At 30.0% G+C, this 24,436-nt stretch overlaps 1 protein-coding gene across 5 annotated transcripts in view; it reads left to right on the top strand.

Moving 5' to 3' along the window:
- The window catches only part of LOC107456864 (exonuclease GOR), an 88,358-nt gene that overhangs the window by 46,519 nt on the left and 17,403 nt on the right, over positions 1–24,436 (top strand). For 2 of the 5 annotated variants that reach the window (XM_087161730.1, XM_016074829.4), the window contains exon 2: positions 596–16,196. The exons of 1 other annotated variant lie outside the window; for it this stretch is intronic. In XM_087161730.1, coding sequence (XP_087017856.1) covers positions 596–2,913 — 2,318 coding nt within the window. In that variant the 3' untranslated portion in view covers positions 2,914–16,196. Of the gene's footprint in view, positions 1–595; positions 16,197–20,073; positions 20,284–22,905; positions 22,952–24,436 lie in introns of those variants that run through there. 2 more of the 5 variants (XM_043044240.3, XM_043044242.2) reach the window with 2 other exon arrangements.

Below are 24,436 nucleotides of genomic sequence, written 5' to 3'. Positions count from 1 at the left end.
TTTCAAATAATGATGTTATTCTATGAAAAGAAAGTCTTAAAAAAAGAACGAAAAACAAAACATTGTCAACAATTTCAGTAACATAAAATTTAAGTGTTAAGATATGTTTAATAATTTCATTAACTATCCCAGTCACTGAATGCTTTAAGGTATTAAAAGGGATTAATATTTTAACTTGTTTCAAAAGATAATTTTACCTTCAAAGCAGTCTTTTTTTTTTTCAAATATAGTAGAATTTTGTATTATTAAGTGTTATGTTGGTGGCTGTTATATTAAGTTATTTGATAACTTAACATATTTGATTTTTTTTTTAAAATTTCAATTTAATCTAAAAAAAATATAATGCAAGTTTTCATTTAAAATCTTAAAACTAAGCTTGCTTTGGTGTATTGCATATAGCTTAATATTCATGGTTTCATTAAAAGTTATATAATTTAAGTGATTTGCATAATTCAAATACTTTCATTACATGATGATGGAACAATTATAGCCATATTGGGAAAATTGACTATATTGTACAATATTATAAATCTCTATTGTACAATTATTATAAAAAAATTATATATTTTTATTAATGTCTAATTTATTTTTTTAGATGGTGGACGATGTAGTAAATTTAATGAAGATGTATTAAAGGAGTGTGACCTAAATGGAGATCTAATATCAGTTTGGTGTATTAAAGGCTCCAAACCAGATGAGGCTATTTGCACATTTTGTAATGTGACAATTTCTTGCAAACACCATGGATCTGCTGCAATCAAACGGCATTCAAAAAATGCTGGTCATATTGATAAGTGTAAGAATCATCGTGATAAGGAGGGAATGCTCATGAAATCAACACAAAGAAGAATTGACTTTTCCAACTCAAGAGGAATAGACTGTGTGATGACTCATAATGAAAAAGTGTCAGCTGCTGAAATACAGTTTGTTGTCTCTTTGGCAGCAAAAGGAATTTCATATTCATTTTGTGATGCAGCTACAATGTTATTTCCCAAAATGTTCTCTGATTCTAAGATTGCAGAAGACTTTTCTTGCTCTAGAGCTAAAGCTTCTTATCTCATTTCAGATGGACTTGGTCCACATTTTAAGAAAAGTCTTCTGGAAGAAATTAGAGATAGTGGAGCGTTTTTTTCTATCATGGTGGATGAAACACCTTTACCTGAAAAACGAATGCAACAGATGGATATTCTCATTCGTTTTTATAGCAATATAAAAGGGCAAGTTATTGTCCAACATTTACAAAGTTTCCATATAGGCCATGGAACAGCTGAAATAATGTTTCAGTGCTTATGTGAGGTTTTTGATGAGTTACCCAAAGATAAGCTTCTGTGCTTTTTTAGTGACGGCCCAAATGTAATGAAGAGTTTGAAAGCGAAAGTAGAGTCCCAAAATGCGCAGTTACTGGATGTTTCCAGCTGTTCTTTACACAAAATTCATAACAGCTTTTCTAAAGCCTTAACCACTTTTGGTGGTGAAGTAGAAGGTATTATAATTGACCTTTATTATTTTTTCAAGCATTCCTCAGCTAAAAGTGCTGATTTTAGAAAACTGCAAGGCCAACTAAACGTGACCGAAAAGGTTCTTTTCAGGCATGTTAGTAGCCGTTGGCTTACATTAGAGACCTCGTTAGAGCGTTTTCTCGAGTTGTTTGATGTTATTTCAAAACTTTTCGAAAAAGATCTAGGTACAACCAGCAGGGATGGTGCTCGCTACAAAAGGGTGAAGCAAGCCCTCAAAGATAAATTGCTTTTGCCAAAAGCTCTATTTTTAAGAAATATTTCAGCTATATTAAACAGATTTTTAGGTCTTTTCCAAACTGAGGCACCATTGATTCACATGCTATATGATGAAATGGTGTCTCTTGTTAAAGCGTTGTTAGGACGGTTTCTAAAGAGTTCTGCTTTTCTTAGTTTGTCTGGTAAGGACTTAAAATCATTAGATGTAGAAAACGCAGAAATTTGGCTAAATTCAAATTTAATAGATGTAGGACTTGATACCACAAAGGCGATGACATCTTTATCTTCCTCAGAAAAAAAATCAATGTATTTGGGTGCCAGGTCGTTTTATTTGGCATGCACTAAAAAGTTATTAAAAACATTGCCTCTTGAAAATAGGTTACTGTATCATCTGAAAGTGTTGCATCCTGTAATGAGAATGGAGGAGACTTCTTTGAGGTCGATAAGATATCTGGCAACAGTAACCCCATCCATTATAAAACCTGAAGAGGCATCTTTGTTACTAGATGAATGGACAAGGTTACGTGGGGAACCAGAAGGCTCCGACTCAAATGAATATACATCAATTGATGTGTTTTGGAATAACTATTTTGCGAAGAAAGATAATTTGGGAAATATAAAATATCCTCTTTTGACAAAGCTTTTTAAAGCTCTTTTGTGCCTACCACATGGGAATGCGGATGTTGAAAGAGGTTTTAGTGTTAACAAAAAACTACTTGACAATAGGGCAAGTTTAAATTTGTATAGTGTTAATGGTTTGAGACAAGTTGTGTCACATATCAACAAAATAGGGGGTTTAGATAACTTTAAAGTTGACAAAGAAATGATTAAAGTGGCTCGTGGAGCATTTAAAAATTATTCTGCTCGATTAGAGGTTGAGAAAAGAGAAAGCAAAAAGCGAAAGGAATGTGAAAACACTGAAACTGAGGAAAGTAGATTGAAAGCTGCTGAAATTGATTTGCAGAAAAAATTGAAGGCTTCTCAAGATCTCTTAGCCACAGCTGAAAAAAATATTAAGGATGGGTTAAAAAATAAAGACATGTCGATTATAGAAAGTGGACAGATCCTTTTATCTGAGGCTAAGTCAAGGATAGCAGAATATTTAACTGCATTGGAAGATACTAAAAATAAACTTAACTTGTTAATGCAGGGACCTTCAAAGAAATGTAAAAAATAAGATATGTTATTAACAGGGGCCCCTAAAATTCATAAAATTCCTAAAACTATGCTCAGACCCTAAAATTCCTAAAAATCTGATAAAATTTTGTTGGTGTTCCTAAAAAATTAGTTATAGGCTAAATATAAATAAAAAAGCAATAATCTAAAATATAAGAATTTAACTACATTAATTAAAACTGTTTTAATTTTGCCACACAGGAATTCTGATCCTCAGAGAGGTTTTTCTATAAATAAAGCAATGATTAATGTGAGTCAACATGAGAATACTGTTATGTCTCTTAGACTAATCAAAGATACCATTCAAAATTATGGAGGAGTGTTGAAGATCACCACAACACTATTGAGGGCAGTAAAAGAATCTCATAAATCATATCAAGAATATATTAGAAAAATGATCATAATTAATTTGTTTTTCTCTAACTTCTAATATAAATTGCTGATTTGATATCTAATAATATCACACAACAGTTTCTTAATAAGCTAAGGTAAAGGGTAATAATAAAGTTTTGATTAAGAAGGTAAAAATTAAATAAAAATCAAATAAAGTATTCTATTTTAGAGAGAAAGGTCCTTTTTTTTTAAAAAAAATTACTGTAGAATCGAAATAGAATTTTAATTTATGGTAATAATTTTAATGAAAGGTATGCAGATTATTTGTTCTGATTTTTCGAACTATTTTTTTAATACTTTTATTGTTTATATAAACATTGTAGAGGATGAGAAAGGGAATTATTTACAGTATATGTAACTTTAGTTAGCAATATTTTTGTCATGATTTCCTTAAATTTTATCTGATATTAAATTTTGGAAACATCTCTGTGTGCTTTAATAGTACATATAAGTATCAGAGATATGAGAATTTAAATTTTAATTGTTTAAAGTATATACAATTTAAGACAGTGTTATTTTTGTTAATATTTAAGTTGATACAGTTTTTATATGGTATATTTTTGCTTCATAAATGATTAAATCATTTTCTGTATATTTTCTGTAATCTGATAAGGATAGGAAAGAAATGAAATTGTGAATTTTTTTAATATGTATATCGCTTATAATGATTTTAAGTTTGTAAAGTTTCAGTCAAATATTCCTTAATTTTTTTATTTAGCGTTGCATTTTAATTTATGAATTGTTTTGGATTTAATAAAGTATATTTAATTTTTCCAAGTTGGTGTTAATTTATTTTTTTCTCTTGATTTATTCTCACTTTTGATTATTCCTGAATTATGCATTTAATTTTTGATAGGTAATATGTAAAGTTGAAATTTCATTTTTACACTTTAGAGATTTCATTCTTGACTTAATAAATTTCAGAGCTTTATTTTATGGCTTGCAATTATTTATGATATGTATGGATGAATTATAATAATCTTCTGTTATGTAATAAACTACCGTGTAATCTGTTTTTATCCTAGCAAAATCATATATTACCCCTAAAATTTTCTGCAAAACTTCCTAAAATTACCCTAAAATTTTAAAAAACTTTGCTGCTACCCCTGTATTAATTAACCGTACTGAATTTTTAACAAAATTAAAAATTCTTGTTATTAAATTCTTGTTTTAATTCTTTTTATTAATGTGCTCCAAATCTTTGTTTTGCTGCTCCAAAATTGCATTTTTGTTGCTCCAAAGATGCTCCAAAACCATGTTTTGCCACTTGCACCACTGCTAATGTCTTGTATCTAGTTTCATAAGTGATACGTAACGTCACTTTCATTAAAGCTGCATCTATAAATTTTTTTTTTCTTTCTTTTTATCATAAGTGTTCGGAATATGAATTCTTGATTTCATGTTAGGTTTAGCTTAGTTCTTCAAGAGAGGGCTTAGTCATCGAGAATTTGGTTGGTGACAGGTTTTTCCAATAAAGTTGTATATTGTAATTATTAAGCAGTCGACACACTCCTATGAAATTTGGGTAATAGGTATCTCCCGGGACTCTTTTTTGGTCTAATGTCTTGTATCTAGTTACATACGTGATACGTAATGTCACTTTCTTTAAAGCTGTATCTATTAGGTTTTTTTTTTAAAATTATTATTTTTTTTTTCTTAGCTGTTTCTTTGCAAGACTAATATATGTCATGACTGCGAGTCTTCATATAATCTCTCAGTGTATATCCTAAATATTTGCTAAATATCGTAGTTTCTCTGTTGGACAGCTATATGTCGTCGATCGACTTTCGTTTCGTTTGCTTTGATAGCTGGGTTAGAAAAACTACGATTTAGTCAACGATTCTCCCCCTTTTTTTAAATTGGCTTCCTAAATACGTTTTGAGTTGTAATATTCAATAATGTGAATTGTGTGACACACTCCTTATTCAATAAAGTGAATTGTGTGACACACTCCTATGAAATTTGGAAATAGGTATCTCCCGGGACTCTAGTTTGGTCTAATGTCTTGTATCTAGTTACATAAGTGATACGTAACGTCACTATCATTAAAGCTGTATCTATCAAGTATTATTATTTCTTTTTATTTATTTTTTTTTCCTTAGTTGTTTCTCTGCAAGACTAATATATGTCGTGACTGCGAGTCTTCATATAATTGCTCAGTGTATATCCTAAATATTTGCTAAATATCGTAGTTTCTCTGTTGGACCTCTAAATGTCGTCGACCGGCTTGCGTTTTGTTTGCTTTGATAGCTGGGTTATAAAAACTACGATTTAGTCAACGAGTCTCCCCCTTTTTTTTAAAATTGACTTCCTGAATACGTTTTGAGTTATAATAATCAATAATGTGAATTGTATGGAGCCGTTCAAATAATAAGTCTATTTTTGGTAATCGTCGTTTTAAAAGAAAAATTAAGTGAATAACAATCCTTTTTCTATTAAGTAAGAAAGTCACAACACCCCCTTCCTAGTTTTTGCTTTAACTTTGACTTTTTCGTAGCAATCCAATTTTTAAATTAAATTCAAATAAACGAGGTAACAGCAAAACTAACGTTTTATCTCCTTTTATAAAATTTTGAGTAGATATTTTTTACGAATCTTGTGCGTTTTCTCTTCTGTGGTTCATTCTCCTGACTTCTGGAAACTCTTAAGAAAATTTTTTCTTCTAACATTTTCTTTTCCCGAATTCCAGCTTTTATTCTGAAGAAATTTTTCCTCCTGTAACTTTTTTAAGAACATATTTTGCTTTGCTTTTTTAGAAAGTTTTGAATAAAATTAATTTTAATGTCTTACGTAAGCACTATATTTATGTTAGCATTACGTAATTGCAATGACCTAAGCATTCCCCTTCCCCTCTTTGTCATCAAAAATAAGCATAATACATATCTCCACCCTTTAGCTTGTTACGTAATATTTTAACGGCCCCAAAAGACTATTCAGAAGACAATGTTGAACACTTTTTGTTCAGAAACTCTTAAAAGACCGGAATAAAATTTTATAATTTATAGCATTTTTAATTGAAGGGAAATTCTGATGGAATCTATTGGGGGGGGGGAGATAACTTTGGAAATACTTCGATTTATGGATTTGTAGTATAGAACTCCCGTGATTACTCCAAAAGACTATTCAGAAGACAATGTTGAACTCTTTTTTTGTTCAGAAACTCTAAAGACCGGAATAAAATTTTGTAATTTATAGCATTTTTAATTGAAGGGAAATTCTGATGGAATCTATTGGGGGGAGGGGGAGATAACTTTGGAAATACTTCGATTTATGGATTTGTAGTATAGAACTCCCGTGATTACTCCAAAAGACTATTCAGAAGACAATGTTGAACTCTTTTTTGTTCAGAAACTCTAAAAGACCGGAATAAAATTTTATAATTTATAGCATTTTTAATTGAAGGGAAATTCTGATGGAATCTATTGGGGGGAGGGGGAGATAACTTTGGAAATACTTCGATTTATGGATTTGTAGTATAGAACTCCCGTGATTACTCCAAAAGACTATTCAGAAGACAATGTTGAACTCTTTTTTGTTCAGAAACTCTAAAAGACCGGAATAAAATTTTATAATTTATAGCATTTTTAATTGAAGGGAAATTCTGATGGAATCTATTGGGGGGAGGGGGAGATAACTTTGGAAATACTTCGATTTATGGATTTGTAGTATAGAACTCCCGTGATTATTTTTTTTAATTTCTCGTACGTGAAAAATTATTTGTGTTAATGTTAGATTGGATAAATGAACAACTAAAAATTATCAGTTTCTGATTTTGTTTTCCTTTCGAGATTAGTTCTTATGTTATTTATTGGGAAGGTAAAATAAATAAACAGAAGATAACGTGTCTCTTTATTTTAGGCATGACGTGGTGATTTTTATTTTTCACGCCTCCTCATTAAAAGTGAGAGTTGGAATAATATTCTATATATGATGCGGTAAAGTCATCATTAGATCCAATCCTTTGCTCGTTATGATGAAGCGCCTGTGTGACGTCTGACCGAACTTGGCGGTGGAAAAATTTGGGTCACGGACAATTCCAACTTCACAATTTATCGATCGCTCGGGTGATAGATAGAAAAATAACTGCTAAGTTCTTGTAAGATCTAAAATTATCTATAGAGCAACCTAAATTGATAGCGATAGTAACAAATACACATAACTTGTTGCGAACTGTTGTTACAATTATTATTAAAGTGTTATTATTAAATGTTGTGGTTATCAGATAAAGTTTTAGTGTTTCTTCTTTCTTTAACTAAAATCCCAAGTTTTCATAATATCTTTTAAACTATGCCGTTTAAGATTTAGGCAATTTGTAACCTTTTTTTCCTCAACAATATCAAACTATATCGTTCACATGGCTTCCGCTCCTTCATAATTGATATACCATAAATTTTCAACAATGCAAAGTTTTCTTACCTTTTCTTTTTCTCCTTGAAAAAGTTCCTGAATTACTTGAACTTTTTATTTCTTTTAAAATGAACTCTAATTCAATAGAGCTGTAGTTATCTTATCTTTTTTATTGTTTGTTTCCTTGTTCTTTTTCTTTCTTTTTTTGTGTTACATATAGTTTATAGCACCGTTTAATAGTTTATTTTTACGTTATTTATTGAGGATTTTTTTAATGAAAGAACTTGGAGTAAAGCTCTGCATTACCGCATCTAGCTTTTGTCCCATCATACCTGGCAAAAGCCGTGTTATCACTGATCAATTTACATTACAAGTAAGTAGATCCTCGTTGATCTGCTTTCTTTCATTATTTGTAGTATTAGTTTCAGAAACATATATTTTTAAACTCCTCTTAAATAATAAAGTAAAAAAAAATACGTATTAGAGGTTCCACATTTATATTTAAAGATGCAAAAATATAAACAATATCAGAATATGAAGAATCACTATTCTAGATGGGGTTTAAACGTCAATAATATAAACAATATCAGAATATGAAGAATCACTATTCTAGATGGGGTTTAAACGTCAAAAATATAAACAATATCAGAATATGAAGAATCACTATTCTAGATGGGGTTTAAACGTCAAAAATATAAACAATATCAGAATATGAAGACTCACTATTCTAGATGGGGTTTAAACGTCTAAGTTAGTTTCATTGCCTCGTGAAAGAAAGGATAGGTTTATTAGAAAACCCTCAAGTAGTGTGCAGAATGGTTCAGTGTAGAATATTGCAATGAATAAAAAGGCCATATTTAATAACAATCAAATTTAATAATGTGAACAATTAAAAGTAAACAAATATGATGTTCCTGATGCTTGTTAAGTGTTCTCAAAAAGCTTCCCGTTCCAATACGTTGCCGGCCTCGCAAGTAATTCGTATCATAATTATTGTAAATGATTACTGCAGCCTCTGTTCGATAGGCAGAAATTATCATTAGGTAATCAAATAGGCGCTAATACTTTTAATACCAAATTCCTTAGTAGTGATTTCTTACAATTCGAAACGTTTTTTTCCTCGCTTATATTTTGTTTATCAGCGTTTAATGTGTATGTTTTTTTGTTCCATTTTTGAAATTTTTTTTTTTCAAAAATATATATTAAGGGCGTTGATTGAGCAACACCCAGTATATTATGTTCTTTTTGTGCTGGATATATAAAAGTGGTTTCAGTGGACACTATAAAATGTTTACATGTTTTGTTCTTGTCGTTCAATGTTAACATTTAAAAAAAAAATCAATTTAACTAAAACCTACGGCTCATAAAAATTTATCACATTAAGTGGTTTTAGTGCCTTTTTTTCCGAACGGTGTGTGGTGCTTCGGTAAATATAATCACCTAAGATCTATATCATCGCGTGATCAAAATGCACTAGAAAGCACCTAGCAGTCGGTTCGCGTGCGTGAGCGGGCTTATTTAGTAACTTATGTCGTATGCTGTTTTTCTTGTGTTTTATAAATAGAATCCCGAAAGGAGAAGGGAAAGTTTTTTGAAGAGAGAGTGAGAGACAAGTCATATTTACTTCTGTTATGTGATCATGATTTTCTTTATGCGCTAGAAAGAGCACATTGTTACTGTATTACTCACTAGAATAACTTAATCATGACTATAGTCTTCTTTTATGTCCCGAAAGAAATATTTACTCTACTGCAAGGAGTGTTTTATACTCGCAAACACAATTAATTGTTTTGTTTGTATACTTTGTTCATTGTTTTCATATTTAAAGTCTGTGGCGAAGAGGAAGTAGTGATTTCCAGTTTTTTATTGTGCCGAATCATCCGTGCTTCAACCCAAAATCATTGAAATGTAATTGAGTTTCGTGGTTGTGAATGTGTTTATAATTTGATTTTGTGTTGGCTGTCAGTAATCAATAAATCGATATAATTTAGTTAAATAAATGGTATAAAATTTTAAGTTAATGTAATAACGTCATTAATAGTTTTTAATTAGTTTTAATATTTTTTTTAAATGATTTTAATAAAATTATCTGTTTTTGGTAATGCACTAATATTCAAAGGCCTCGTTTGATTAGGGGTCCAAGGGTAGATAGATTCTAAGCTTCAACTCTTTGAAGCAGATGGGAGTGTCCCTTCCATATATTTTTATCCCGACGCACTTAATTACAAGCTAAAATATATTTTGGTATTTTTTAATTATGAAAGTTATCGGAATTTAATGTTTATTAAACTATAAAATGTAAAAAAAAATTAGTGTGAAATTTTTTTTTCCATTGATATTCAAAAATTTATGAATAATCGCTTTTGTAAATTAAAGAAATTTCAATGATGAATAACTGTTGCTCTTAGATCTAAATAAGAGCAAATTTGAAAAATTATTGTAACCCAGAACAAGACGCTTGTGTTTCATGCTGTTTTTCATGAACCATGAAATATTAAAATGCTGAATATAATATTGACTTAAATTAATACAAAATAATGAGAAAAAAAAAAGTATGAAAAATATGGTTAGTAAAGATACTTCGTCATAGGGTTGAAGTCGAATAAATGATATGTTGCTATCTTGAATTTAACAGCTCCGAAAATTAGTGTTTTTCTGTTGTTGTGTTTTTTTTAATTTTTCTCACTAATGTTTTTCATTAAGTTCTTTATTTGTACCAGGATTGGTTGCAACTTTCCTATGTTAGCAACTGTCAAAAACACGCTTTCGTAATATTTTAACGGACCCTTAGCAGAGGAATAACGCAGTAAAATTATGTCTATAGAATAGCTAATCCAGATGAAAGCTCAAAAATTCGACGGAATTTCAAATGATCTGAGTTGTTCGCAGAAGCAGCAGAACAATCAAGCTACCTATTTGATCGATTTCCAGACAGGCTTAAGTACAAGAGGAAATGTGACTCAAATAATCATTTGTATCTTTCAACTTACGGGTCACATTTTGTCGTCACAAGATAGCCAAAACGAAGGTCACACGAAGTTAATCACTAGCTCAAATAATATATAACGAATCTTTTTATGTATAATAAAAGTAATCCTTCTCACATTGGAATATTCGGAAGAGATTAGACCAAGAAATTTCTTCCAAAGTCTTGAAGTACTGCTTTATTTGTAGTGTTAACTCCTGAGACCCGAGCTTTAAATAATGCTGTAAAAAATAAATAAGATTTTTACCTTAAAAATATATGTGGCTTATAAGAAAGTAAATCCATAAATGCGATAAAACATTTTTTAAAAAATCAAGTTTATTTAACTGAATATAACTTATATATTTTTAAAATTATCGCATTGAAAATGATTAGCATTCTTTTTTTAATTATGGTAGGATATTTTTATTATGCATTTCTTCACATTGTGAACATTAAACTAAATTCACTCGACACAAATAATAAAATATTTATATCACTTAAAAGCTTCATTCTCTTCAAAAATATATATATCGGAAATAAAACTCAACATGTTTCGAGCGATCAAAAACAGGCGTCCATTTTCAAGACTTGGTAGACCGGAATGGGAAGCGAAAGTAATTTGGAATATAAAACGTGAACGCCATTGAAAAATGGAAAAATAAAGATAAAAAACAAAACTAGCGAAACCATAACAGTCAAAAAAGAAAAAAATATATATGAAAAACAGAACAGGAAAGGCCACAGTGGCCGAGGGGGGGCAAATCAGAGCAAAAGAAACTGGCAATTTAGCAAAAGAAACTGGGAAAAAATTAATTTACAGTTATCCCTGCAGTGTAGCTGGCAAAAAAATTAATTTTTAGGTGCTCAAAAACTTCCACATTAATAATATTCTTATATCAGAATCTCCCCTATGCATTTTTCTTAAATTTTTAAAAAAATGTTAAGGAAACATTCTGTTTTAAATTTTCATTGATTAAAGATACTTAGGCGTGAATGGGAAACATTAAAAATAAACAGAGGCGGATTTAAATAAACTTGTGTAACATTTATTCCTATCTTTACATTTATTTATTTGTTATGAACTATATAAATGTGACATGAATTCAATGGGAATTAATAGTTGTGTCATGTGTTTTCAAAAATATAAGTAGGAGTTCCAGAAACAGTGTCATGGTTTCCGTCTCGAGCTAAAAACTAAAAAAATATTTATTCAATTTTTAACTTCATCATCCCATATTCAGAATTCAATATTTAAGGACATCATAAAATGAACTCTAAATTCATTAATTCTCGTGGGTAAAAACCGGTCGTAAAATTTATTATTTTTCTTTTTACGATGAAAACATTGAATTGCCTGTTTATATTTATTTTCTATGCTCTACCACAATTTCGATGATTAATTTAAAGACACGAGATAATAAAGTTGGAATAAATAAAAAAAATGCAATAAACTTTTAATGGAATCATGTTTTTTAAACACTTATAGGCATACTGTTGTGGATACGCCCACATAATAAAGTAATTTTACTGTTTATGTTTAAATGGAATTGAAAACAATGTTAAAAATTAAAGAAAATAACAATTATAAAAAATAATTTGATTTTCAAAAAGCGGAGGGGGAAGGAGTTCGAACCCCCTTTTTAAAGGACATCAAAAATAATGATCCAAGAAGCACTTAGTGACCCGTTGTTCTCATTATTGTAAAACACAGAAGTCCTTGGCCACGTTTTTGTTCTTTTCACTTACCCTTTAATCTCGACTTGCTTCCTTTTATGTAAATAACATCTTTTAATGCGTTGTTTTAAGTCATTTTATTGCTTTTTTGATAAAAAATTTCTTTTTCGTGTGTTTGAGAATAATCATATTTAATTATGTTTACCATCGCGAATTCGTGTCAGATTTAAGGTCAGGTGTTAGGCTGACCTTAGCTCGAAATGCCAAATGCGAGGTAGAAAACAGAAGTTTATGCTTTATGTTCATACATTTTTCTCTTTTTATTTTAAAAAAACAAACAAAATTAGTGTAATTTTCCTTGAAAACATTGTCATCGGAGAGACGGACCACTAAACAAACCGGCGCTATCTTCTTTTTTTAGGCGATGCTTTTTCATGTTGTCCTTTGATACTAATATTTTATCGTTCTTCTATGGTGTGATAAAACGAGGTCCCTGTACTTAGAAGTTTTTGGCTGAGATAAGATAGAGGGTGAAGGTTTTTTTATATAGATTTTTTTTTCTTCAAAAATTAAGCTTGAGCTGTTTGATAATTTTATATAAATTATACATCTGAACTCGATTTAACGATTTAAATTTTTCATACATTATATTACTAAACTTCTGTAATTAATTAGGGGTCTGTCCAGACATTTTGTGAAAGGTCCGGTTTTTGTGAAATCGTGAAAAAATTACTCACATTCTTTCAACCAGGGTCCTGCTTTTATGAATTTGTGCAAATAGGGTCCGGTTATTGCAAAGAACTTTTTCAATGAGTTTTTAATATGTAAATAGATACAAGATAAGGCTCAGCACTGTAAAATTATAATAAAAAAATTTAAATTTTCGAAAATGAACAGCAATTGCTGCTTCTAAATTAGAGATGCAACATACAAATATTTGGTATTTAGCCTATACTGCTGAACGCAGAATATTCATTTCAGACGAATAATGGAAGAATCGTCTGCTGAAGACAAAACTCAATTCATTTACATCCATCTTTCTTGTTTTCTGCCCTGGGAAGAGTTTATTCAATTAACAAAACAATAATGAAGATAAACAAATTTGTGAAGGGTCCGATTAAAAGAAAAATCATTTTGTGAAGGGTCCGTTTTTATGAAAAGATACTTCGTGAAGGGTCCGTTAACGGACCCAAATTTCTTCTAAACAGACCCATATTATTCCATATTATAATTTACCCTTAAAAGGTGGCCTCAGAAAATTTAAAGACTGGAAAATCAGAGAACTAAAAATACCCGAAGGGAGTTTAACTAAAAATACCCTAAAAAGTCAACGAAAATTAGATAATTTGAGTTTTAAGGTACCGAAAAACTGAGGGGGGGGGGGGAGAAACGTATATATTATTGTTTTAAAAAAATATTTTACTTCATGAGTGTTTCTTAAGAGTTTTTATTGATACTAATTAGACTTAATTGAAAATTAGTAATAAAACTTATGCCACGGGTTATAATATTCAGGAAATTAATAAAATCAGTCTGGAATAATCAGGGAAACGCTAGGAATTTTTTTTCTTTTCTGAGTGTTAGTGACTACCTTGTCAAAACCCGTAATTTCCAATTTTGTGGAGTTCAAACAAAAAAATTTTAACAAAATAATTTTCAAATTAAATTCAAACAAAAAAATTTTAACAAATTTTAACAAAAATTGTGTAAACATCCATTTTAATATTTGTTAAAAATTTATTGTTAAAAATTATACTCATTACATTGTTGAATTTAGTTTGTTTTATTATCAAGACTTCATTTTACTGAACAATGATCGAGTATTCAATTACATCGTTTGACTCTTATTAGAAGTGTAATTACAGTATACGCTCTTTAGTACGATCCAGATAAATGAACAGGTTCCCCTCCGTTAATAGTGCTGAAATTTATTTTGTGAATTAAGGGCCCATAAAAAGTACTTAATTTCGGTTCAAGATTTTTAGAATTCCTTAATTTCCATAGTATGCTCGGAACAATTTTTTAGTCTTTCAAGAATATTTAAGACAAAAAGTCTGTCTCGAATGAGACTCTGCATGGAGGTAAAACATTTTGAGAATTATGAGCATCATTTGCATCTTTTTAAAATTAAATGCCTTGAAAAACAGAAAAAAAAATGGGACACTAGTCCATAACGGAAACTATCTAGCCTGAATTTGCATTGCATGAAGAAAGAAAACCTCCCATGGTTAGTCCGACGGCAAGGGGATTCTAACCCATGATCCGTTTGCCACTGAGGATATTTGTATTTTTTTACGTCAGCACTGTGGTTGGTGCTAGTCGGGAACAGAATTCGTGTCAATCAGGCTCCGCAGGGATTCGAACCTGGTTCACATCGTTGGTAGGCGAGTACTCAATCCCCTGAGGCGGCTCTGGGAACCCTGATTAAAATTCCCTTTGCTGTTCCATAGACGTAATACAGTCAAACCCCGTTATAGTGAACGTGGTTTATAGTGAACTCCCGGATATAGTGAACGAAATATTTGCTCCCGTGCCTTGCTATGCCTTGCTATAATATTTTTGGTGAATATAGAGAACCAAAAGAAGTGAGGGAATTGGATATTATGAACTTATTTCTGTCTTCGACTGATTTTTTTTTTCTTTTTCATTTTTTTGGTAATTTTGAAATTTCTACATAAAATACATATACCGATTTTTAAAACCGTCTACTGCGTGGAATGCAGCCATAAGCATTTTTTTTCTTGTTTGCTTCTTCTATCTCAGTTTCCCCCATCCCTAAATAAATGCCACCCCTAAATTTTTTGTGCGCAAGACGAAGAGCAATAAAAAATAAAAGTTGACACATTTTTTGTTACTACATATTAATTGTTTTTTAATCATTTTTGTATTTCTTTTTATTGGTCATTTATTTAAATAATTTGTAATAAATAGCAACAGTTCGGAAAAATTAGTTAAAATTGTTTGCAGTACGGATATAGTTAACTCCCGGTTATAGTGACCCGAAATTTCCGACCCTTGAAGGTTCACTATAGCGGGGTTTGACTATATTACTTTACCTCCTTTGAATCGTCTGAGTTAAACCTCGCATTCTGATTTGCTACCATAGTTTATAAGTTTAATTTCAAAACAGTTAGAAAGAAATTATTTGAACCGTTACTTCTCCTGATTATTATTCCGCATATTTAATGTGAAACATCTTGATTTCCTTTGAAAGAAGGAAAAGAGATGCGACCTTCCAGTTTATCTTAGGTGGGCGTGATCAGTGGTCAAAACGTCAGTGAAATATAGATTACTTTGCATAGATAAAAGTGCATATTGCATTGTTAAGCGGAAATCGGCATGAAGTCCCATATGCATTCATTAGTTTTCAACGATAGTGAAAGCATCTTTTTTAAAAGTTCTTTTCTAAAGATACAATAAATATATCAATCATACTTCTCTTGTTCATACATTTTATTTCCCTCTTTTTGTTAAACGTTAGACGACCACTTGGGTGGTTAATTGTCGAGTAGTCTTGGTAGTTATCTTGGTATATGTTATTGACAGCTCCGAATTAGTGTTATTTTTAATGGAATTTTCAACTATGAAGTATTTTTTTAGCGGTTATTATTCTGTTACTTAATTGTTATTTAAAGTTTAGCAATGATTGTAATTTTAATTAGTTTTGTTTAGCTATGAGTAAATATTTACGGTATCTTGTGCAAAGGACGACTACATGTCCGTTTTTGATCAAGATGTTTATATAGATATATTGAGTGTGGCCGTGAAGTATTTACCTATTTTAGATGATCAGATAGTGAGAGGTCCGAGGGAGAAAACTTTTATGGCAATTTAACTTTAACCTACCCCAGGTTCGAATCCCAGCTGTGGCTGGTTAATAAGAATTTTGCTCGCAGTTAACTCCAACCGCAGTGCTGATGTAAAATATCCTCATTGGTAGACGGATCATGGGTAAGAATCCCCTTGCCGTCTGGCTAACCGTAAAACATTTCGCGGTTTTCCTCTAAATATTACGCAAATGTGTGCTAGCTCCATCAAAAAAAAAAAAAAAAAAAAAAAAAAAAAATCTTTCCACGAAGACTAGTTTGTCCCAATGCTTGATCCAGGAGTACCCTTGTCTTCTGTGTTGGGTTTACCAGGCTACGGAGTTGTATAGTAAAATAAAAACCTACGTAAGTAAATTAGTATTTAAACTATAGAAATGCGATTTCAGGTGAATCTGAACTAAACCATAAAGTTTCATGTACCGTTGAAATATTTTAAAATGCAAACAGATTATTGCTGTATTACTCAGTGGGGAAGTAATACTGCAGAAGTTTGTTTGCATTTTGATCTTTTCAAGATATTTTTTCAATCATTTAAAACTTCATGTTTCACCCTCTGGATTTATCGGAACTCCTTCTCATCTGAGAATTCGGTTTGTAATATAAACATTATCCACAAAAAAAATACTCCTTAGATCTATATAAGTTTAAATTACTTGATTTATTATTTATTGCCGCACGTGAATGTTCTTTATCGACTGCAATCTAGGAAAACCCCTCTATACCAGAGAGATGAAATCCGAAACCTTCTATTGATTTTCTTCTCCTCACCTGAGCTTTTCTTTTTGTGGATCGTCTGCGAGAGTTGGGTGAGGTCGACGTTCTTTTGCGTCAGACGGGATACTCCCGCGCAATTGTAGAAGGGCATTTTTTTATGATTTATTTTCCGACCTTGACTTCCTTCAGAAAATTTAGCAATTAGGGGCATCAAACTGTAATTTTTATCTTATCCCTGACAAAATATGCTAATTGTACTGCGTGTCCTTCATATAGCAGGATGTAGTGAACGAAGGCATTTTTTTCAATGAAAACTATTGTTTCTTTTAATCTCACAAGTGATAAGCTTTATTTTAATTACTTCATTCATTTTGACCTGAAAGTAAAAAAATGTTCTACATACAATTTGTTATGAAGTGTATATGTTTTTTTAAAACTTAATTAAAGAAATAAAATTTATATTCTACCTTTTAAAAACGACATAAAATTAACATTCAACTTTCGCAAGTAGTAAAATTCAATGAACAAAAAAGTTTTTTTTTTCTTATGCATTTATTTATATTATTATAAAAACTTAAGTCTTATAATTTGCTCGCTTCAAAGCAAAATTTTATGTTAAGTTGAATATGCAAAACAAGGGCAACGGTGTTTACGACTTTTTTTTAATATACAGAGATTAGTAATTTACGCGTACAATAATTTGTGACTAAGTGCATTTTTTTTTATTTTTTTTTTTTAAAGTTTGGGCACTTATGAAGGTTTACATTTATTTCTCTTAGTGATTTTTGTTGCACTATTATCAGAACTAAGGGGAAAAAAATGAGTTCCTTGTACTCGAATATTATTTGTCCCAAAAGAGCAAATGCAATCACTTGAAAATTTCAGATTTCATTAAGTTCCTGAAAAACACATTTTTTTAAGGAAAAAAAAATAATGATTAGCATTATTTATTCATTGCCATTTGCAACGCAACAGTTTCCCACTTACAATGGCACATGAATGTTAATTCATTGTTTCTTAGAGATAGCAGTAATAGGTTGAAAATTACAAATTGTGACACCTTTTTTACATTTTTACGTGTAACTATGTTAGCAACAACTGCCATATGTTAAAATGATAAAAACAATTATGCGCTTTAACGTAGAAATCGCCGAGTTAGATTTATGGATTAGTGCCATATATTGATTTATTTTTAGCCAACTCATTTTATCATCTTCAAATTGATTTTATCCAGCTTTGTATTTATTGATTGTTACTTTTACTATTACACGATTTTACTTGTCACTTAATTCTTTTTATGATTATACTTCTTTTTAATTGATACTTTTACCTTCTGATCGTAACTTGGTCTCCGCTTGCCTTTACCAACATTTTACAAAATTTTTACTGTTTTTTTACTATTTTTCTATTTCAGTCTGACTCTCTTCAACTTATAACCATTTAACATTTTACTCTTATGCTTAACTTATCTTACCCTTTATTTATTACAATCTTTCCCAGTTTTCCTGGTTGATTTTACATTCTTACTATTTTATTATACCTTTTATTATAATTTCATTATTCTTTTATCTTCTTAATTTTTACATTTTTATTTCAACTTTCTCTCTTTACTTTTTGACTTTTAATGATTGCTTATGTCTCCATTTTAATAATTCTCTTGACAATCGCCGATTGCTGCACTTAAATTTTGCCATTGTCTTAAATATGTAGCCATTTTGCCAAATTTTATTTGTCGGACAATTGTTGGTTAAATGTTATTTGGTATTGTATACTTGTTTCCCCCCCCCCCCGCTGATTTTAATTGGTCAAACTATAAAGGTCTTTTGACCTATCTTGACCAGACCACCAGTTATTACTTTTCATATTTTTTGAAGAAATATTTAGATGTATCCTGTGCCAATTAATTGAATATGACCATCGCATAATAATCGCGGTTGATTTGTATAGAAACAATATGCATGAAAAATGCTTGTTCACAATGTTTTAATTATAAATTAGTATGCTATGCAATTAATGAAATGTGAATTAGGCGGCCATTGTATAATAATCGTGGTTTTTGTGTGTATAGAAAAATATGTTTATGTCTGAAAAACTCTTGTTTACTACAATATGTAAATTAGTATGCTATGGTAATTAATGGAATATGAATTAGAAGATCATTTTTTCTTCTTTTTGTTTACGCATTTTAACAGCGTGTGATGCTTTTGATTATCTCAACATCGGCTATAATATATATATATATGTATATATTTATAATTATCGAATCTAGTTGCAGTTGATTTGATACTGTTTTTATTAAAATCTATACTATAGCTGTTATGTTATTCACACTTTGATTTTGAATTTTACATATGTTAACTGACCATCGTTGGCTTTACATTTCATGAGTGCTTTCATTTTTCTTCTTCTTTTTTTAATAGCTTTTTTGGTATTTTAAGTAATCTCAACATAATTCAAAAAGTTAAATCTCGAGGAAGAAAATTCGAGAATATTAACATAAGATTTCAGCCGAATATAATTTGCCTAAAAAAAAAGAAAAGGAGAAAAAAAGGGTTAAATCAGCCTTGGATGCTACCTCAGAATCTACGCAATTTGACTTATGGTTCTGTATTTGCAGTAGTTTTTGCTGTTCTTATGCTATTACTTAATACACTTTTTGATTATGTGATCTGTTTTTTGTTAGTTTAGAGTGTTGACTTCATATGTTTCATTGGTGTCATAACTAACCAATTTTTGTTTATAATTTACCTAAAATTTTAATGGTGCTTTAACTAATCATTATATTTAAATTTTAGCTATCATTATATTTCATGTTTTCTTTTTCTGTATGTCTTCCATTGTTCACCTAATATTATTTAATTGGTACTCTAACTTTTTTTTTTTTTTTAATTATGTGCTCTGTTTCTGTTTTGTTTACCATCGTTGACTTTATATAATTCATTGGTATTTTAACTAGTTTTTTTTATGTGCACTGTTTTTGTTTTGTTTACCATCGTTGACTTTATATAATTCATTGGTATTTTTATTAGCTTTTTTTTAATTATGTGCTCTGTTTCTGTTTTGTTTACCATCGTTGACTTAATATATTTTAACTATTTTTTTTAATTATGTGCTTTGTTTCTGTTTTGTTTACCATTGTTAACTTGTCATTGGTTTCCTATTTTTTTTAATCAATTATGTGCTCTGTTTCCTAAATGTTTATCCTCGTTGACTTTTTGTGTTTCATTGGTGCTTTTAGGAAAACGTATAAGACGCGAAGATCTAAACGATATTATTACGACCAAGAATAAAGTTGAAGTCAACAAGAAAAATGTTTCTCGTATCAATTCTCAAGAACCCTTAGAAAGAACGTTAGAGAGTATTGTCGAAGCAATTTCAGCAGAATATAAACTGCTCGAAGAAAAAGAAAATGAAGATAAATTAGCCGTAAATGCTATGGGCAAGTCCGGTGTGTAATAAGTTTTAAAGTTCTACATGTTTTTTTTTTTTAATTTAAATTTTTTTTTTGCATGATTTTTTTTTTAACGAATGCTTGATACGTAAGTGTATTTTACTATGTTCTATGTGTGGTTTTTTGTTGTTGTTTGTGTGTGTGGGGTGTTGTGTTTGTGTTGTAAAAATAGTGTATTACCGTTTTCAATATTTGAGGTTTTATCATTACAGAATGTTACTTCATTCATTACAATTATGATGTTATTTCTATTTAAAGAGTCATTGTGATTTTAAAAGAATACTATATTTATGTATCCAAGTTGTGTAAGTCTTAAAACAATTATTCTTATTAAAATTTATTGTTTAAAAGTAATCTCTTTAAAAGTAAAAGTACTGTTTAAAAGTAAAATACACTGTTTTAAGGGTTTAGGAATTAGATAAATATTGGAAACAACACCTGGTGTTCTAGGATATTACAAAAATCTAAAATAATAAAATTATTTTTCCTGCATTGCTGAATAACTTTTTAGCCAATAACTTAATGTATGGATTAAATCCCTCAATAATAGAGACTGTAGACCTCTCGTTTTTTTTTTTTTTTTTTTTCCCGCGCTACATTCTACAACGAGGTTTGGATTGCTAAATAGAGTTTCTCCAAACTTTTCTGTTCCTAGCCTTAATTTTTTTTTTTTTTAAAAAAAGGAAAAAAAATTATTTATGGGTAACATTTGAATGACAAGCCTGGTTTATCAAAAGGTACGAAAAGCCTAAGCACCTCAAATTTCACTAATTTCTCTAATTCAAATAAAAATTTACCAAGAACTTGTTACTGAGCAAAAATAATTGTCAATAGAATAAATTTTTTGGCAAAAAACAATATCTTGGCAATGGATATTTTAGGTGCTTTTAAACAAACGATGAAAAGAGAGGAGTTCGGGCTCGTTTTTTGGTGGTCCGATTAATAAAATTTAAATCTGAGCCCGATTTCTATAACATTACTTAAAAGCCCGAATCCTCCTGAGATACACCTTTGATAAAGGCCATATTTTGCGGTGCCGCTTCTCGGCCTTTGTTGTCTAAGCAAGGATATGAGTGAATTAAAACCTTTTTAAAACCAGTTTACAGAGTTTGAGGAACTGGGAACAAGTTCATTTATATGTTTGATGATAAATGATGGAACTATTTTTATAAATTTCCAGTTAAATGATTTTATTTTAAAATATTGTGTTGACTTATTTTAAATTTTCCTTATCCAAAATTATATTATGAAAGTTTTAAAATAATTAATTATCTGAAATATGAAAGATATTTAAAAGCTGAGATCTGAATTTCCCGTAAATCAATCCTTGTATTTTAATATTAAATATAACATATTAGGGTAACTGACTGGTTTCGGCTCAATTTTTTTTTAAGAAGTTATAAATTTAGTTTAAAAAGTCACTCATTACTGTGACGTGACTTAACATTCATCATCAGTAATGTAATATATTAGTAGTTGGTGTTTATTTTAATAGATGGCGCTACTTGGCGACTTCTGAAATAAACGAAGAAAAATATTTTATTACAAATTTGAACTTATTTTTTCTTAAATTATCGAAAAATATTTTATTTATTTTGAATTTATAACATTATTTTAAAAAAGTGCGAATTGCAATGCAAAATTGCTAATTTAAGGAGCTCTTTTTTATTTTAACTTCCAACTAAATCAGTATTTTGTTTCAAAAAAACACACAGATTTACCCATAGCAATTTTCCCCTACTGCAGTGTTTCCCAATCTTATTACTTTTGTGTACCCTTTCTAAATTTTTCGTAACGCTCTGTACCACTAATAAGAAAATTAATGTATTTTTTACTATGAAAAAATTGCACAAAAGTTAAAACTCACAACTGGCTGTTGGCACCACTAATTATGAACTGTTAACTCTGCAAAAAATAGCCAGTAGAAAAATACGTAATCGTAAAATTTCATGGCTAGCTTTGTTTATAAGTAAAATTTTTTGAAATTTTCGTATGTTGCAAGATATTTCGCATAAGAAAGCGTACCCCAGCTAAACTGTTCCGGTAACCCTGGGGGTACGCGTACCACACTTTGGGAAACACTGCCCTACTGCAACCGATCTTTAAATATCCATAACTAGTTTTTAAACTATAATTTAAAAATATACGAATTAGTTTTTCCTATCTAAACCTTGCTATTTTTTCTTCATTTTAATAAAAAAATTTTTTTTTTCAAAATAATTTCTTGAACGTATTGTTGTAATAGTTATTATAATTGTATACGTTTATTTTTCAAAAAAATTATCGCAAAACGCATGTATGTAGTGTATGTATATACGTATTTATGCATGTTTGCATATATTTATGTATGTATTTACGTTTTTGAATATGTTTGTATTTGTACATATTTATGCATGAATATACGTATTTATGTTTGTATATATTTATGTATGTCTGTATATGTATATAACGCATGCATGTGTATTATAACTGTTGCTACAACGTATGAACGTTCTTTATCTAACCTTGAGTTTCTTAATCAGAAAACGTAATCTTTTCCAATAAGTTGTTCTTGGTAGTATTTCGCGCTTTTTCTACGATCATTTTGTCTCCAAGTCTTAACTTTATTCACCTGTCCACATATTCGTTTTTAGGATGAAAATTCAAACAAGTGAATCATGTCCAGGTGAGCTTTATTAGCCATTGTTTTGATCGCTTCGTAATATTACTAATATGCCTCTTTTGTTATTAAACGTTGAAGTAAGTCAAGGTTGTCTATGTGTGCACATGGGTAATAAAAATAGATCAGAAGCATTGCAGTTATGTTTGTTGGGATGTCGTAAAAATGGCTGTTTCTTTTGCCAAAATAGTTCGTGGATTTGTTTTGATTGTAAAATCCAATTAAATGATTCTTACTTTTAATGTCATCTGTACATATAAAGATAAATGATTTCTTCAGATTTTATATTGTTTTTTTTTTTTCTTTTTTTTTTTCTGGATGAAGTAATCGTAAAATAGTATAAATTTTAGTTTCGAAACCTACCTATGTTGACAGCAAGAGTGTAATCAGGGGTCTGTCTAGACATTTTGTGAAAGGTCAGTTTTTGTAAAATTGTGAAAAAATTGCTTGTAATTTGTGAATATAAAATAAACGTTAAGTCACATTCTTTCAACCAGGGTCCGCTCCTGTGAATTTATGCAAATAGGATCCGTTATTGCAAAAAAAACTTTTTCAATGAATTTTTAAATTGTTAAGACATACAAGATTCTGCTAAAACTGTAAAATTATAATTAAAAAAAATTAAATTTTAAAAAATAAACAGCAATTGCAGCTACTAAATTAGCGATGCAACATACAAAAATATTTGGTATTTAGCCTATACTGCTGAACGCAGAATATTCATTTCGGACGAATAAAGGAAGAATTGTCTGCCGAAGACAAAATTTAGTTCGTTTACATCTGTCTTTCTTCCCCCCCCCATCCTGGAAAGGGTTTATTCGATTAACAAAATAATAATGAGGATAAACAAATTTGTGAAGGGTCCGATTAAAAGATAAATTATTTTGTGAAGGGTCCGTTTTTAAGCTAAAATATTTTGTGAAGGGTCCGTTTTTATGAAAAGATATTTTGTGAAGGGTCCGTTAACTGACCCAAATTTCTTCTAAACAGACCCCTGGTTTAATGGCATATAATTTTGTAGATAAGGATTGGCAACTTATGTCTGGAATGAATACTTTCCAAAAAATAATTGTTCCTGGGATATTAATTTTAAGCACGTTTTAAATGACTTGAAGAGCTCCCTGAAAAATATGTTTAAAAGATATTTTAGTGAATATAAAAAAATCTGCTTTTAAAAAAGTGGATTGGTATGTTGAATAAGCTTGTAATAAGGGTTCGCTTTAGCGAATGTTCTTTAGTAAAAAAGTTTTACCCAAGTGCTAAAAATCACACAAGGCTTATAATAATATCATTATTGTAGCTTGGTTTAGAGATAAGTTCAGGTTCACTTCTGAAGGTAGGGGCTAGAACGAGCTCCGAAGAATTATAATCCGAGTCCACCTTAGCCCAAAATGCATACGATTACTTAGAGCTAGAAACCGTCCGATCCCGAGATTTACGACTAAAAATTTCTTCTGTCCTTAGTATGAGGATAACTAATCTTTTAAAAAT

This window comes from Parasteatoda tepidariorum, chromosome 4 (genome assembly GCF_982258835.1).
Source record: "Parasteatoda tepidariorum strain Cologne lab strain chromosome 4, Ptep-v5.0, whole genome shotgun sequence".
NCBI lineage: Eukaryota > Metazoa > Arthropoda > Arachnida > Araneae > Theridiidae > Parasteatoda > Parasteatoda tepidariorum.
This window is presented reverse-complemented; position numbering and strand designations above follow the sequence as displayed.